General features: G+C 59.1%; 1 protein-coding gene across 3 annotated transcripts; it reads right to left on the reverse strand.

The window, feature by feature from the left end:
* Positions 1-680: 680 nt before the first annotated feature.
* On the reverse strand, positions 681-12,958 carry EMILIN1 (elastin microfibril interfacer 1). Of its 3 annotated transcripts, XM_045294182.1 has the most exons (9): positions 11,522-12,958; positions 11,087-11,305; positions 6,641-6,766; positions 5,939-6,159; positions 2,985-4,895; positions 2,521-2,637; positions 1,958-1,975; positions 1,667-1,804; positions 681-1,058 (listed from the first exon to the last, which is right to left on the reverse strand). In XM_045294182.1, coding segments are annotated over exons 3-9 (2,745 nt in total). In that variant the 5' UTR covers positions 6,643-6,766; positions 11,087-11,305; positions 11,522-12,958; the 3' UTR covers positions 681-720. The 3 variants fall into 3 exon arrangements, with proteins under 3 accessions (XP_045150117.1, XP_004710197.1, XP_045150118.1); XM_004710140.3 differs by lacking the exons at positions 11,087-11,305; positions 11,522-12,958 and adding an exon at positions 7,699-8,334; XM_045294183.1 differs by lacking the exons at positions 11,087-11,305; positions 11,522-12,958 and adding an exon at positions 7,263-7,542.
* Positions 12,959-14,929: the final 1,971 nt, after the last annotated feature.

A 14,929-nucleotide genomic window follows, 5' to 3' on the forward strand; every position in this document is an offset into this window, starting at 1 on the left:
ACCCGGCCCCGCCGATCTCAGCCAAAGCCACGCCCCCCCGCGCGGCGCCAATCCCAGCTGACCTTAGCCAAAGCCACGCCTCCACGCGGAACTCGCCTCCACCCCCAAAGGGCTCCGCGGAGAAGACCACGTGACGGGAGACGCAGCGAGCGGCGCGGCGGCGCGGCGGCCCGGAGCCCCGCGCGCCCCCTGGTGGACGCCGGCCAGAACGCGGGCGGTCACGTCGGAGCGCTAACCCGGGACGCAGACGCAGCTCGCCGCAGCCCAGGCACCTCCAGAGCCAGAGCGCGCGGGGCCACCGCAGAGCCCCAGGGGAGGCGACCAGCCGGGTCGGAGCCCGCGGATCCCCCTGGAGCCGCTCTCGGCTGCCACCCCATTCTGTGTACTGAGCACATACTGGAAAAACCGGTTTTGTGGATGTTTGTTATTTTTTTAGAAAAAAAAGTGTCTTTATTCCTGAATAGTTTGGTATAGCATGGCGGTGAGGACCCGCGCCTCCTCGGGAGAGCCCTGCAGCCCAGGGCAGCCGCCGATCGGGCCGAAAGTCTGCCGTGGGTCCCAGCGGCCCGCTCCGCGCCGGGGAGGCGCTGCTCTGGGAGCCGATCCCGCGGCCGGCTCCGGGACGGACGGCGTCCGGGCGGCGCGCGCGGAGCCCTGCGAGCCGCCTGTCCTGTCCTGCGGCGGTCAGCCGGAGGGGGCGCTGCGGGCGCCGGGCCGCCGTCACCCCTGCTCGAGCTCCAGGTCCGCGTAGAGCAGCGCTCCGCTGAAGATGGTGAGCGGCTCCTCCGAGTGCGCCAGCTGCCCCGTGACCAGGTCGATGCAGACCGTGTCCCCCTCCTGCAGCGGCAGGATGAGGCTGAAGACGCCCAGGGCGCCCGGGCTGGGCTGGCTCTCGGCCACGGGCTTGTTCTCCAGGCCCTCGGGCTCGTAGCCGCCCGAGTCGATGCGGGCCACGCCCAGGTTGGAGCGGGACAGAACGGCCTCCACCTTCTCGTGCCGGTGCCCCGTCAGCACCGCGCTCAGCAGGTAGCGCCCGGCCAGTGGCGCTGTGAACACGCCTAGGGACAGAGATGGCAGTCGAGGAGGGGAACCCACTCAGAACCCCTAGACGAGCAGGGGAACCCTTTGCGGTCTTTTCATCCCACCTCCACTAGATTCTAGTGACTAGGTGATCTCCAGGGGATTGTGTCTGATGTGCTCCACACTGCATCCCGGCACTTGAAACAGTGCCTGTCAAGAGTCCCCAAACCCACTGCCAGCTAGTTGATCCGGACTCATGAGTGACCTTGTAGGACAGAGCAGGACCCGTCTGTGGAGTTCCCAAGGCTGTGAGTCTTTATGGAAGCAGACGGACACACCTTTCTCCTTGGAGACTGGGTGGGTTTCCAAGGGATGACACCCACCAGCAGCTAAGGGCTTAACCATCAGGGCTCCTTCTAGCAGGAGCAGGCCCCCACGATTTGTTGGATGGATGACTTCTCCCCACCCTCAGCGTAAGGGAACAAATGAAGAAATAGGGGTCTTCCCTAAATCAGAGATTGAAAAATGGTAAGCCTTGCATTTTAGAGGTTCGGAGGAGAGCCTACCGTTTGCAGGGCCTTCCCCACACCCCAGTGCGCTTATGCGCTATGCGCGCACTGCCAAGCCCGCCTCCCCGCAGGCTTACCTGTCTCTGGGTCATAGTAGCCCCCGTCGTTCACCAGGACTCTGTCGAAGGGGACAGTGCCTGGTTCAGACCGGGGCAAACTCAGAGCAGCTGAGAAAGCCACCCGGGGCGCAGAGAATGCCGGTGCCCCCTCCACACCTGCGTGGGGACGGAGTGCGTTTAAGGGTGGATGCTCTGTGCAGGCCCTTCCCCTCCAGCATCCGTCTCTCCTCCCAGGCTGCCCCAGGCCTTCCAGCCCCGCCCCCCTAGCTCCTGGTCCACCTTCTCTGGGATCTGAGGGGAGAAACTTACCCTGTTCACCTTGAGGACCTGTGGAAAGAGGAGAGGGGACAGTGAGAAGAAGAGTGGCTCTAAGTCACTGAGCAAACGCCTGCTGGGTCCCTGCAGCCATGGTGCTGAGTGAGGAGAGCCGGGTGGCCTTCGAAGCAGGAAGGGGATATCAAGAAACTATATCAAGAAACTATGTATGGTCTATGAGCCCTGGCCCACCCCTCACCTTTCACACCCTACAGAGCCCGGGGGGCTCAGCCTCGGTGAGGCCAACATACCCAATCAGTGACTGGCCCTGCTGCTTGTCATGTGTTTATCAGTCAGTCACACATCTGGTGCCACCAAGCCAATTCTGGCACATCGTAGAACTGCCCCCACGGGGTTCTTTACAGAAGCAGACCACCACATCGTCTCCCACAGAGCAGCTGGTGAGTCTGAACTGCTAACCTACCGTAACTGCGCAGCCACGGCACCACCGGGGCAGGACCCCCAAATACCTCACCCCTTCCCTCCCTTCTCACTCAGGTTCAGAGTGGAGTATCAAGCCTAGAGCTACCTTGGAGGGACAGACTCAGCTCACATACCTGGTGGTCCTGCAGGCCCCTCTTGCCCGTCCTGGCCTGGAAGTCCTGGAGGTCCAGCAGGGCCTGGAGGTCCCTGTGCCCCAGGAGGCCCTGGGGGCCCAGCCTTGCCCGCAGGCCCTGTGGTGGCAAAATGACGTTCAAGGAGAGTCAGAGAGAGGTTTCCAGAGACGGTAGGTAAGTGACTCTATGCCAGGGGGATGCATGAACCAGGTAGAGCTTTGCAAGTTGATGGCTCCGAACACTGGACTGGGTACAACATCGCAGCCACAGGCCCGTGTGAGCAGCCACAGAGAGGTCAGAGAGCTAGGGCCCTGGAGCATGTCTGTGGATAAATGGTTACCCTTGGGACAGAGGGTTGAGCTGCAATGTATTCTGGACAGAGCAAGAAGTGGGCAGGCCCTAGCGGGCTATTGAAGAATGAGAGGGAACAGGGTTCCCCACATGTGCCTCTCTTAGCCCCTCACCTGTCAGGTCCTTCAGGCTGAGCTGGTGCAGCTGGTCCTCCAGATGCAGCAGGGAGCTGTTAAGGTGCCCGAGCCGCCGGCCCAGGCCCGCCTGCCCACCCAGCAGCTTCTCCAGCACAGCAGCGTGCATCTGGCTGGTGCTGTTGGTGTCCCGGAGCCCAGCCCAGAGTCCAGCAACATGCTTGGAAAGGCCCTCTCGCAGGCCCTGCAGCCCAGTAGCCACAGTGTCCAACCGCTCACACACACCCTCCAGCTGGCCCAACCTCCCCTCGAGGCCAGGGCACTGGCCGGCCTGTGGCTGTCCTTCTTCCAGGCCTCGGAAGCGCTCCTCACTCTCAGCCGCATGCTCGGTGGCCTCCTGCTGCAGCCTGTTGATCTCGGAGATGATGCGGTCCTTGGTGGCCCCCAGGTCGGCCAGATCAGCACCCTGACCTTCCACGGTGGTCTGGAGCTCGTGCAGCGAATCGTTGAGGGAGCTGAAGGTGAGGATGACCTCAGAGAGCTCTCCTTGGAGAGCCTGGAGGGCTGAACCCGAGCTTCCCCCAAACACACTGAAGCCGTCAAGGGGTCCTCGGCTCGGCCCTCCAACCCCAGGGCCAGACCCAGGGCCCCGCGGCGGTAGCAGGGGGCAGGAGCAGCGCTCCACGCCATCCCGAAGGCGGCCCAGCTCCTCTTGGAAGCCACCACAGGCCCCACAGTCCTCGGCCCCCCGGGCCTGCAGCAACCCCTCCAGTTGGCCCAGCCGCGCAGCTGTGAGATTCAGCTGCAGGGTGACTTCCACAGCTGCCAGGTCCTGGGCATCGGCGCGCTCCTGGAGGCGACCCACGGCCTCTTGCAGTCCGTCTAGCACAGCCTGTCGGGCCTCCCCGGCCACTTCCACTGTGTGCAGGCTGGAGTCCACTAGCTGCAGCCGCCCCTCGTTGTCCAGCACTCTGCGATCCAAGGCTCTGAGGATCTCGCTGACCTGGGAGTCCTGCTCCCCGGGGGCGCCGGAGCAGAGCTGCCCACACGCCTGCACAGCCCCTGTCAGTTGCTCTTCCAACAGATCCAGCCGCCCACCCAGCTCTCCGCTTACGTTGGCCAGCAGCCCCTCCAGCTCCCCTAGTCGGCCGTGAGCAGCAGGCAGCCAGCGGGCTAGCCCCCCGGGGCTCCCAGGCCAGCTCCCCTCCTGGCTCTCCCAGGGGCCCAGGGTAGAGTTGAACCGGTCCTCCAGGCGAGAGAGGCGAGAGGCTAATCTGGTGTAGCCTGGGGGATAGCCCCCCTGCCCGGCTGCCCCTCCAAGCTCAGTGCCACGCCGGCCGCTCAGCACCGTCACGGAGCCGGCCACAACATCCAGCCTCCGCTCCAGTTGGGCCAGTCTCTGGCCCAGCTCCGGGGGGCAGCATTCCTGCTGGGGCCTGCGGCCCGGAGTCTGCCCAGTCAACTGCCGCTGCCGCTCCTCCACGGAAGCCAGCAGCTTCTCCAGCGCTCGCAGCCGGTCCTGGTCTTCCTGCTGCTGCCGGCGGAAGCCGTCCAGCCCCGACAGGCACACGGAGCAGGACTCCTGCAGCCGCCGCTCCAGTTCCCGCAGCAGCTCCTCTCGGTGTCCTGGAGGCGCCGGGGCTGAGTCCAGGGTGCCACCCCCACCGTGATGGTTGTTGAGGTGACCCAGCTCCTGGTCGTGGGTGGAGACGCGGTTGTCTAGGAGCTGGAGCTGGTGCTGGATCTCACTGAGGATCTCGTGCACGCCGGGGCGCGCAGCGGCATCCGCTGGCTGCTGCCTCCCGTTAAAGGCCGTCTCCACGGCCTTCTGGACGTCTTCTGCCAGGCGCCCACTCAGTCCCTGCAGGACCCCCTGAAGGCCATGCAGCTCCTTTGATAGGCTCTGCACCTGCTCCTCCAGCTGCCGCACCTTCTCTGACTCCACAGGACCTGGGATAGAGGGGAGGCTGAGGGGCTGGGCCTGGGAGCTCAGGGCGGCCCTCCACGGCCTCCACACTCCACCAGGATTCTGCCACAACTCCGCTGGGTAATTAGGACAGGACCAGAAGAAGGAAACCCTATGTCCTCCATGCCTCCGGGTCAAGTTTGGGCAGTGCCCCTAATGCTTGCCCATTTTGTTGACTGGGGCATGGATGGCCCTGAGGTTTTGGGCCATGAGTGACAGAGCCAAGTTTCAAACCCAGGAAACCAAACGCCCTGCCACTGAGCCGAGTCACAGCGACTCTCTACAGAAGAGTGGCGATGCCCCTGGTGGGTCTCCAAGACTTTAAATCTCCACGGGAGCAGAGAGCCTCCTCACCTTCTTCCTGTGGAGCTGCAGCGCACAGCAGCGCTGCCACCAAGGCCCTGTCTTTCCCACTGTGCCCTGCGCCTCTCAACTTGTTTGAAATCTGTTTCCTCCCCTGTGAAATAGGGGTGACACTTCTACTCTGCCCTCTCCGGGGGCTGCAAAGAGATGCAGAGCAACGGGGGTGTGGCAGTCACTTTGGGCAGTGCAACAGTGACTGTCAGTGGGCGGTACACCCTGCACACAAACAAGTGGCATCAGAGGAAGCCAGCTGGGGCTCTAACGGGTCAGTGAGGGAGTTAACCAGGGTGCCTGTTTCCATAAGTACTTATCTCCCTGGCAGGGAAACCACACATCCGGAGGGCCTGGAACACACAGGGGAAAGCAAGCAGCAGGGACTGCTGCATTCTGGGACCAGCAGTCTCCAAAGGCCAGAGGGCCTCGGGACCTGTAGTCAGTTGCAGTGCGTGCTGGGGCTTGTAGTCTCAACCCTCTATCCCCATGGACCAAGCTTCTCAAAGGAATTCCCCCTTCCTCCCACAGCTGTTCCCTACGAGAGGAGGCACCTTGGCCACAAGTGGGCGTGTGTGAGCGCATATTTTCTACACACACACACAGCAGCCTGACCCCACATTTACCACCCAGGACGGTCTCGCACATCTCTCCCCACGGTCCCCACACTCACCTTCTCCCCCCAACCCACTGAGGTGGCTGCCTGCGCTGGAGCCCGAGAGGTTGGGACGAGCAGGCCTGGGGCGAGGGCGTGGCGTGGTGGATGCAGGGCCCACAGCTGGGGCGGAACCCTCACGACAGTCGTCGCCCCCATAGCCCTGGCAGCACCGCCACTCCATGTCCGTCACTGTCTTGTAGGCCACGCGGTAGCGCGGGCGGAGGAAGCTGCGGTACCTGGGAGAGGTGGGGGGAGGCCTCTTTTACTCCTCCTTGGACTGGGTGATCCTGGTCCCTGGCCTCAGAGATGAGCAAGGCCTATCCCTTAGACTGGGCCCCCTTAGTGTTCAGCACATGGCCTAGCTCAGTTGACAGCTGTCAGCTTGGTGGCCCAGGACCAACCCCCTGCTCTTACCACCCCGCCCCACAACCCCTTACCTCCCACTGGCGCTTAGAACTCTTCTTTCTGATGACACCAGCCCAGAGAAGACACTTGGGGGCTGGCAGGGTGGTAGTCTAGGCAAGCTTGTCCTTGGCATCCCACCAACCAAACTAATGTCTCAGCATCTCCCCAAAGTGGCTCTGACCACAGCCGCCTGGTCTTGCCCCGGTACCTGCTCCCTACAAATTTCCTGACTTGGCCACCCATCTCCTGGCCCTGGGCCAGCCCCCACCAAGTACCCATGGCCCAGCCCATGCCCGGCTGTAGGGGGCTCACATGACGCTGCGGGCACACTGGGACTGGCCCCAGCCACATGGCTGGTAGTCAGGCTTGACAAAGGTCTCCACTCCATCCTCAAGGACACAGCTCACTGTCCGGGTCACCACATAGGCACACCAGTTCCTGTGGGCACAATACCACGTGGGCCCAAGGACCGGAGACACAGGCCCCAGAGGCAGTCACAGGGGCTGCCGAGGGACTGGGGGTGGGGTGGGGTGGCAGTTCAAAAGATGGAGGGCCTTGAGGGACCTGCAAGAGCTGGGCTTTGGCCGGGGCAGTGCCCCACGCTTTCCTGTGCACCAGGCAGAGATAAAGACTTCTCAAGATGAGAGGGAGAGGCACAAGATGGAAAACCAGTGTTCACGGCTCTGGGGGCTTCCAGGGCCTCCGAGTTCCTGCTCTCACTTGCGTCCACGTGTAGCCCTTTCTCCGTCCCCAGCTTGGCCTGCCCTGCCTGTATGGGCCAGATGGCCGGGTCCCTAGGGACGACCCCCTCGATGCTGGTGTCCACCCGTCCCTCAGCGGGGAAGGACATTAAGCTGGCCAGTCCGGCTCAGGGTTAAGCAGAGAATAAGCCATTGATGATCCCTGCCTCCCTTGGGGCTAGTGGTTCACACACTTGCTCCATTCATGCTGGTACTCGTCTGTGGCCGCCTCGCTGCTGAGCAGCGGCGGTGTCAGATTTAGGGATGACTAGACAGGACTCAGGAAACCCTTGTCAGGGACAAAACGTCTGCCAAGGACGCTGGCAGCACACGGGTAGCTGTCAGGAAGGCTGGGCTCATGCCCCTCAGGTTGGCTTCCCGGGACTCGCACCTACAGGGGGTTGGAGGTGGGGGTATGGGTGGTGATCCTCCTTAGGTGATCAGGGAGCCCACTGGTACAGGGGGCACTGGGAAAGGGAGGAGCCACTTGATGGACAAAATTTCCTCTGCCCCCGCCCCCCATTCCCCAGCTCCCAGCATGAGAGGAGGTAGCCCAAGCCCATGGTCAAGAAGGTGGCCGGCCAGCATGTCCACTTCCCACCCAGCCTTCCCACCTGGGTCCCCACTTACCTGTGTCTGCTGGCAGGCCGCAGGGAGCTCTGGGCTTGGGGACCCCCAGGGCTGAGGGCCCCTCCACCCCCCGTGTAGAGGCTGTAGCCTCGAGGAGGGTAGCTGGCCGCCCCCACGAAGGTGGTCAGCAGGCAGCAGAGGTAGCAGCTCCAGAGGGCACTGGGGGCCATGGTGTGGACACTGCTCCGGGGAGGTTCTCAGTGGCACATCCCGGCCGGCAGCTGGCGCCTCTGGCCGCCCCCGGGGAGGGGGGTGGGGATGCTGCGGCTCGCAGGACAGAGCCCGCCAGTCCCCCGTCCCCGGCTTCCTGCCTGCGGCCCCTCGGCCCCTCGAGCCACACGTCTCCTCCTCCTCCTCCTGGGCTGCCTGGCCTGACCCCTCTTTCCTCCTCGGGCTCCTGTCTGTCCCTCCCTCGGCTCCTTCCGCTCCCTTCTTCTCCACTTCTGAGGGGAGTTTGTTCTCCGTGCCCCTGGCCCCCTGTGCTGGGTCCCTGCCCCTCTCAGATGCTGCGTCCTGGGCCTCCGCCCCCTCGCCCCAGCTGGCCTTTCCCTGGTCTCTCGGTCCTTCTCCCCCAATGACTGGATCCTGTGGGTGACAGGGCTGTGCCCCTGTGGCTGTTCAGAGGTGCAAGGGGTGGCTGTGGGGCGGGCCCTGGCCGCTGGCCTCCCTCCCTGGTTCCCTCCCCTCCCTTCCCCCCTGTCTGGCTGGCGGTCCAGCCTTCTCCCTCCCCTCCCACCTCTCCAACCATCGTGCGCCACATCTGCTTCTTGTTAACTCGGGGAAAGAGAGGGGAAAAAAAAGGAAAAACAGAAATGTGGAGTTGCCACCGGGCTTGGGGCCAAGCTCTCAGATGGGACACATACAGCCGGGGCCGGAGCTGGGGGGGAGGCCTCTGACTGGTCCTGTTCTCTGCACGGGAGCTGGAGCCACAGGCCTCCTGGGGCAGGGGCAGCCCTTGCCCTCCTAGGACAGGGGACCTCGGAGAGAGAGCTCAGCGGGGAGCCGAGGAGGGGAGGACTGTAGAGGATTATAGGGCTTCTGCTGACTCCTTTTACAGATGTGAAAACTGAAACTAGACCAGGGCAGGGACGGGTCCAAGGTAATGCAGCAAGCACATCAAGGGTAGAGCTGAGTCTTGAATCCAAAACCCAGATCAATGACCTGGGAGAAGGGAGAAGAGCTAGGGGCCCCTAGGCCAGGGAGGAAGAGGAAGGACAGATCTCACCGAGGCAGGCAGGAAATCCAGGGACTACAGAAGAGACAGACAGGATCTATCTCTGAATGGGAGTGGGAGCAGCCTTCTCCTTCTTAAAGGGCCCAGATGGGCCTCAGTGAGGAAGGTAGGGCCCTAATTGGGAGCCGGGTAGGGGTAGATGGGGACCTATCGGTATAGGAAGTCACTCCCTTCCTGGAGCCAAGTCTGAGAGCCTCTGCAGCAGGTGAAGCGCTCATTCAATTCACCAGCTCAATCCCTAAGCTCCTCATGGGGTGGCCAAGTCTGTACACAAGGTCCCCCTTCACCATCTTATCCTCAGCACCGTGGCAGGAGGCTTGGGAGAGAGGAGCTGCCATTCTAAGCAGAAAGGAGAGTGAGGGCACTGGATGCTAGACGTGACATACGTGTAGAGGTGCCCAGGTAGCAAAGGTAAGGAAGACTTGGTCTTTGTCCCCTTGGGCTCTCAGGGAGTGAGACCTGAGCACTCAACTCGTAACATACAGCAGGCTCCCCTGAGTGCGAAGGGGGCAGGCCAAATGGCAGCTAGGTGTTCTGAGTACGAGGGACAGAGTAGCCGGGTGCTGGGGGTCCTCAGAGAAGAGTTGGCGGAACAGAGAGGACCTGTCCAGTGGCGGGGGGAGAAAGAGAGGGGGATGTCAGGTTCAGGGAGTAGGCTGCCAGAGCCTCCTCGCCCGCAACATGGGCATAATACGAATATCCCACTTTCCAGACCTTTTGGGGATTAAATCATCACCAGCCATGGACAGCAGTGAGAAGGATAGGAATTCCGGAACACTTCTCTGCGTTCGCGTGGAACCTGTCCATGGACCAAGAAGCCATCATGCCAGCGGAAGAAGGGTGTGTTGTTGTTGTTGTTGTTGATAGGTGCCACCAAGTCGGTTCAGACTCACAGTGACCTTATGAAACACAGAAGGAGACACTGCCCGGTCCCGCGCCATCCTCACAGTGGCTATGTTTGAACCCATTGTTGCAGCCACTGTGTCCATCCATCTCATTGAGGAGTCACTCCCCCCTCCCCCCACTTTACCAAGCAGAACAAGGGCACATTGAGTGGTTTAAAACATGAAAGGTGTGTGTGTGTGTCAAGGTTGTGTCCTCTCACCAGACATACTCAATCTGAGCAGAAAACCTGAGAACCTGAGAAGGTGGACCACCTGGAGCACGGCATCTGGATTGAAGGAAGGCTTATCAACACCGGAGATACACAGACGATACCACCTGGCTTGCTGAAAGCGAGGACTGGCAGCGCTGGCTGGTGAAGACCCAGGCCTGTGTGCAGCCTTCGGTGTGGATGGCACCTCAATGTAAAGAGGACAAACGCTCCCCACGGCACCAACCACCCATCACCAACATCGTGATAAGCGGAGAAAAGACAGAAGCGGTCAAGGATTTAATCTTCCTTGAGTCCACAAGTAGTGTCCATGGACTCAGCAGTTCACATACCAAGTGATGTACCCCATGAATTTGGTCTTTGGTTTCCATATGCATGGAAAAGTTGAACATCGAGTAAGGAAGGCCAAAGAGGAATCCGTGCATTTGAAGTATGGTGCTGGGGAAGGAATACTGATAGGGCCATGGACTGCCGGAAGAACAAACACACGCCTTGGAAGAAACACAGCCAGAGTGCTCCTGAGAACTGGAGACGGCAAGAGTCTGTCTCCAGCACCTTGGACCTGTTGTCAAGGGAGACCAGTCCCTGGACAAGGACGCCATTCCTGCTAAGACGGAGGAGCAGCAAAAAGGAGGAAGACCATCAAGGAAACAGATCGATACGGTGGTTGCAGCAATGGGCTCAAGGATAGCAACGTGTGGGCATGGTTCGGGACTGGGCCGGGCTCTGTTCTGTTCCACATACGGCTGCTAGCCACAGCAGCAAACAACAGCAGGGACAACGACGACTGGGTCAATATGGGTAAAGCATTTAGAACAGTGCAAAGCATTTAGAACAGTGCTCGGCACATAGTAACTACTCGATACATGTTAGCTCTTCTGTGTGTCAGAAAGAAGTGGGAGTCAGAAGTAGAATGTGCAAATTTAGGGAGAAGCTCAAGTGCTTGAGTTACCAGTTTTTGAGGGAGTCCATTCATGCACAGAAAGGAGAATTATGAGCCCCCAATAAAATGATTAATTAAAAAAGAAAGGAGAACTTACCAGTAAGCGCACTGAGTAGGATGTCAGGGTACTGGTCCCGGCTCTCTGCTAAGGAGCATTTCTCCTCTAGGCAAATCCCACGACTCCACTGGTTATCAGCGTTCTCATATGAGGAAGAGGCCACTTGTTGTCTAAGGCCCCGTGCACATGCCACAGTGCCCAGTGATGTAGACTTGAGTTGGCAGGAAAGGATGGGAAGACTACCTGCTTGGAGACCACCTGTAGATGAAGATGAAGTGTTCCAGGGTTTGAGCCAGGATGGGGATGTGTGGAAGAGGCGCAGGGCTAGGGGCATGAAAGATCATCCTCAGACAGCTTAGATAGACATCATTAAGGTGAGAATAACACACCCCGTGTAGCCTGGGGGAGATGGTTAGAAATATGGGTAGTTTGAAGTCATGAGAATGGCTGCTACCAGATCTTCATGTGACTCACAGTGATCTGCCTCCGAGGTCCTATGGACCAGAATGTGACCCTGACGGCTAGGAGAAATGTTGGCGCAGAGACTCAGCCACTCACTACCATGGAGTTACTTCCGGTCACAGGGAGCCTATAGGGAAGAACAGAACTAAACCCTTCGGTGAGGTAGAAAACCCCCATCTTTCTCCACAGAGTGGCTGGTGGTTTCAAACGGCTAACCTTGTCGTGAGCAGCCCAGCGTGTAACCTGCCACCAGGGCTTCTAGGCACAAGGAGAGAAATACCAGTGAACAACGTGAAGGCTGGGACCAACAGAAACAGAAGACTGGGGCTGTCTATTGCAGGTCTGCGGAGCCAGAGGATGCCGACTTCAAAGTTAACATTGGAAGGTTGCAATGTGCTCCCTCCCTGGTCTGCCTCAATGGTAGGCTCTGGCATGATCAGCTCATTTTGGCGTCTAGACGCCCTGGGTGTTGCTGTACATTTTCTCTCCCCGCTCTTCTCCCTCTTTGTGCTCTTCAGGTGGCCTCTGGCCACCTGAAGCGACATCCCAGTCATCTTCTCACTGCCCGGCTGTCACCCATTTCCTCTCCTGGCCCCAACGTTAAAACAAATCTGTTGTACATTTTAAGTGTGTCGAGTGAAAAATGTTGGCCTTGAGACGCAATTACAGTAGGTTGCATTTCATTTAGTCTTGCCATTAGGATCCAAGACTTAAGAGCTGAAAAGAATGGTTATTAGATAGCAAATACATTCGTGGCTTCAGGTTCATTGGGAAGAATCCCCCTTGCTGGTCCGTGGTGTGGGCAATTGGCTGAAGAGGTGGTGGTGGTAGTGGTGGTATTGGAAGGCAGCTAAAAATTTCCCAAGGAATTGGCAAGAGATTCTTGGGACCAAAAAAGGCTAAGTCTCCGGGGTATTAGAACAGGATCTATATTTATAACCGCTCCAAAATGGGGGATTCCCAAGGGTTTAGTGCCAGCGGAACTAGGCATTCATTCATTCAACCACTATTGACTGAGCAGCTCCTGTTCCCAGGGCCAGGATAGTTAGGGGAGTTTTATGTTAATACCCTCTCACAGAAGGATGAATCTCCAAAGGAATTAACAGCAAAGGATCATATGAATTGAGCAGTGGGGGGCACGGTGTGTGGGGGATCATACTGACTCAGATACAAATTCCAGCTCATGGGGGGGTCTCAAGTGAAAATCCACTCCTCCCAAATGCACACACTCTTCTTTTTCTCCCAACTCTGTCCAAGGGCACAATGCCTTAAGAGCAGACCTCCCTGCTCCCTGGTCTCAGGGCTGTACTCCTTTTTCCTATGTCTTGCTTCGTTTTTTTAAAAATCATTTTATCGGGGCTTCTTTTCTTCCTTTCACTCCCAAACCTAATCCTGTCCTCTCCTTGAAAACACTACACTAGTCACCGAGATTCGCTCCCATGAGTGTCCCTATATCTGCACACACACACACACACATACACACACACACACACACCATTTCATCCCCAGCATAAGGTTTTGCCTGTCTCAGTTCCAACTCCATTTAGTCCCAACCTCTTTTCATTCTTAAGCGAGGCTAATTCCGTCTCAGAGATCATTTCTAAATGTCAGTTCCTTCAGGCATGAGGGCCAAATCATTCAAGGCTGATAAAGACTAGCTGATCTTGGCTTAGGAAGTCCTGGGAGGTGAAGGACATTTCTGGGTAGACCTAAAACAGATCCTGACCCCTCGGTCCCTGACCCTAGGAGGAACTGTGTGTGGTATCAAGTCAGTTTGGACTGCTAGTGACCCCAGCACAACAGAAGTAAACATTGCCTTGTCCTGTGTCATCCTCCCAATTGTTGCTAGGTTGCAGCTACTATGCCAATTAATCTGATGGAGAGGATCTTCCTGTCTTGCTGAGCCCCGACTTTACCAAGTCTGAAGAGAACGGTCACTCCTGGTAACGTGGCCAAAGTATGTGAGATGACACCTTTGCCATCCTCGCTTCTAAGGATAGCCTGTAGAATCCACAGTTCAACATGGACCCATGGAATAAAGAGGAAGTGGTAACATTTGAATTCTGGTCCTGGTTCCGTTACAGAAACTTGGTGGAGTAAATTACCTTCTGGGTCCCTGTTTCCCTCGTTATCATCTTAAAGGCCTCCTTAAATGATGCTGGTTTTGGAACCAAGCACTGGAGCGTAGATTTCAGGTCAGTCTTGGGAATCGGAAGCACTTCCAAAACCTTCCCTCATGCCATTTGTGGTCTAGAAATTCTACTTTCCAGGGTCAGCCTAGAGGTTAGAACTTGCTAACAATGGGGAGGTCTAGTTCTAATTCAACAATCGGTCTAAGTGCCTGGTTGGACTTGGGTCGACTTCACATTTTCAGGAGACACGAAACATAACCACGTGTCATTTTCTAAGACCCTTTCTCTCCTGGAGCGAAGCTGGGAATGGTTTCACTGTTACGTGGAGCCATGTTAGACTTGGGATTCTAAATAGGAAACTTCTGGTAAATATTGGGTGGGGGCTGGGGTTGAGATGGGGGAAGTCAGGGGAACTACAGACAAGACAGATAGAGCGAGCTTGGGAGCCACCAGGACAAACTGCTGCGGCTCCCCGTCCAGGACGCCAGTACCCCCAGGCTAGTGTATCCCCAGCTCACTCCACACACAGGAGGGCAAGTTGGTCCCCAGACCCGGCTGTTCTAGCAGCTTCTGTAGTTTTCTTTGGCGCCAAGAAGCTGGGGCGTCCCCCGAGACCTCCCCCCTCAGTCCCCCACCGCAAAGCAACTGGCTTCCATTACCCCTGACAGCTCCAGAGCACTAGCCCAGCCCCCGGCCCCTGGCCTGGCTGGATCCCGTTCCCTTTTATGGTGAGGCCGAGGGAAGGCCGGGAGTGAGGGTGGGGGGGACGTGACTTGGCGGTGGAACCCCAGGGTGCCTCTGCCCTCCCCAGCCCCGGTCGGGTGTCCACTCCCCCTCCCCCTCGTCCTCCGAGACCCACTGGACCCCAGCACCCTCCGGCTAGTCCCTGCCCTGCCTCCCCTTCCCCCGCCTTCACATCCGGGGGGTGATTTCCCACTTGGCCCCAGGCCCACGGTTTGGGTTCGGATTCCCGGAGGGTCCGCCCAGTTTCCGACGCCCATCTCGCAGGGCGGGCGCGGGCGCCATCCTTCAACGTTGGTCGGAGCTGGGGCAGAAAGGCGGCGCCGGGGTGACGGACGGACAGCGCCGCCCAGCCCGGGGAGGAGACCCTGAGGGCAGGCCCCAAAGGAAGCACCTGGCCGGGCCGGGCCCGGAAGCGAGGGGTGGACAGCCCCGCGGGAGGCCGGGCAGGAAAGAGGGGTCAGAGCCTAGAGGTCACCCCGAGGCCCCCGGCCGGGCCCACAGCCACACCGCCCGCTCCAGCCCGCTCCCGGGTTCCGAGGAGGCA

Source organism: Echinops telfairi, unplaced genomic scaffold (assembly GCF_000313985.2).
Source record: "Echinops telfairi isolate 266 unplaced genomic scaffold, ASM31398v2 ScPeMD7_2573;HRSCAF=3158, whole genome shotgun sequence".
In the NCBI taxonomy this organism is placed as follows: domain Eukaryota; kingdom Metazoa; phylum Chordata; class Mammalia; order Afrosoricida; family Tenrecidae; genus Echinops; species Echinops telfairi.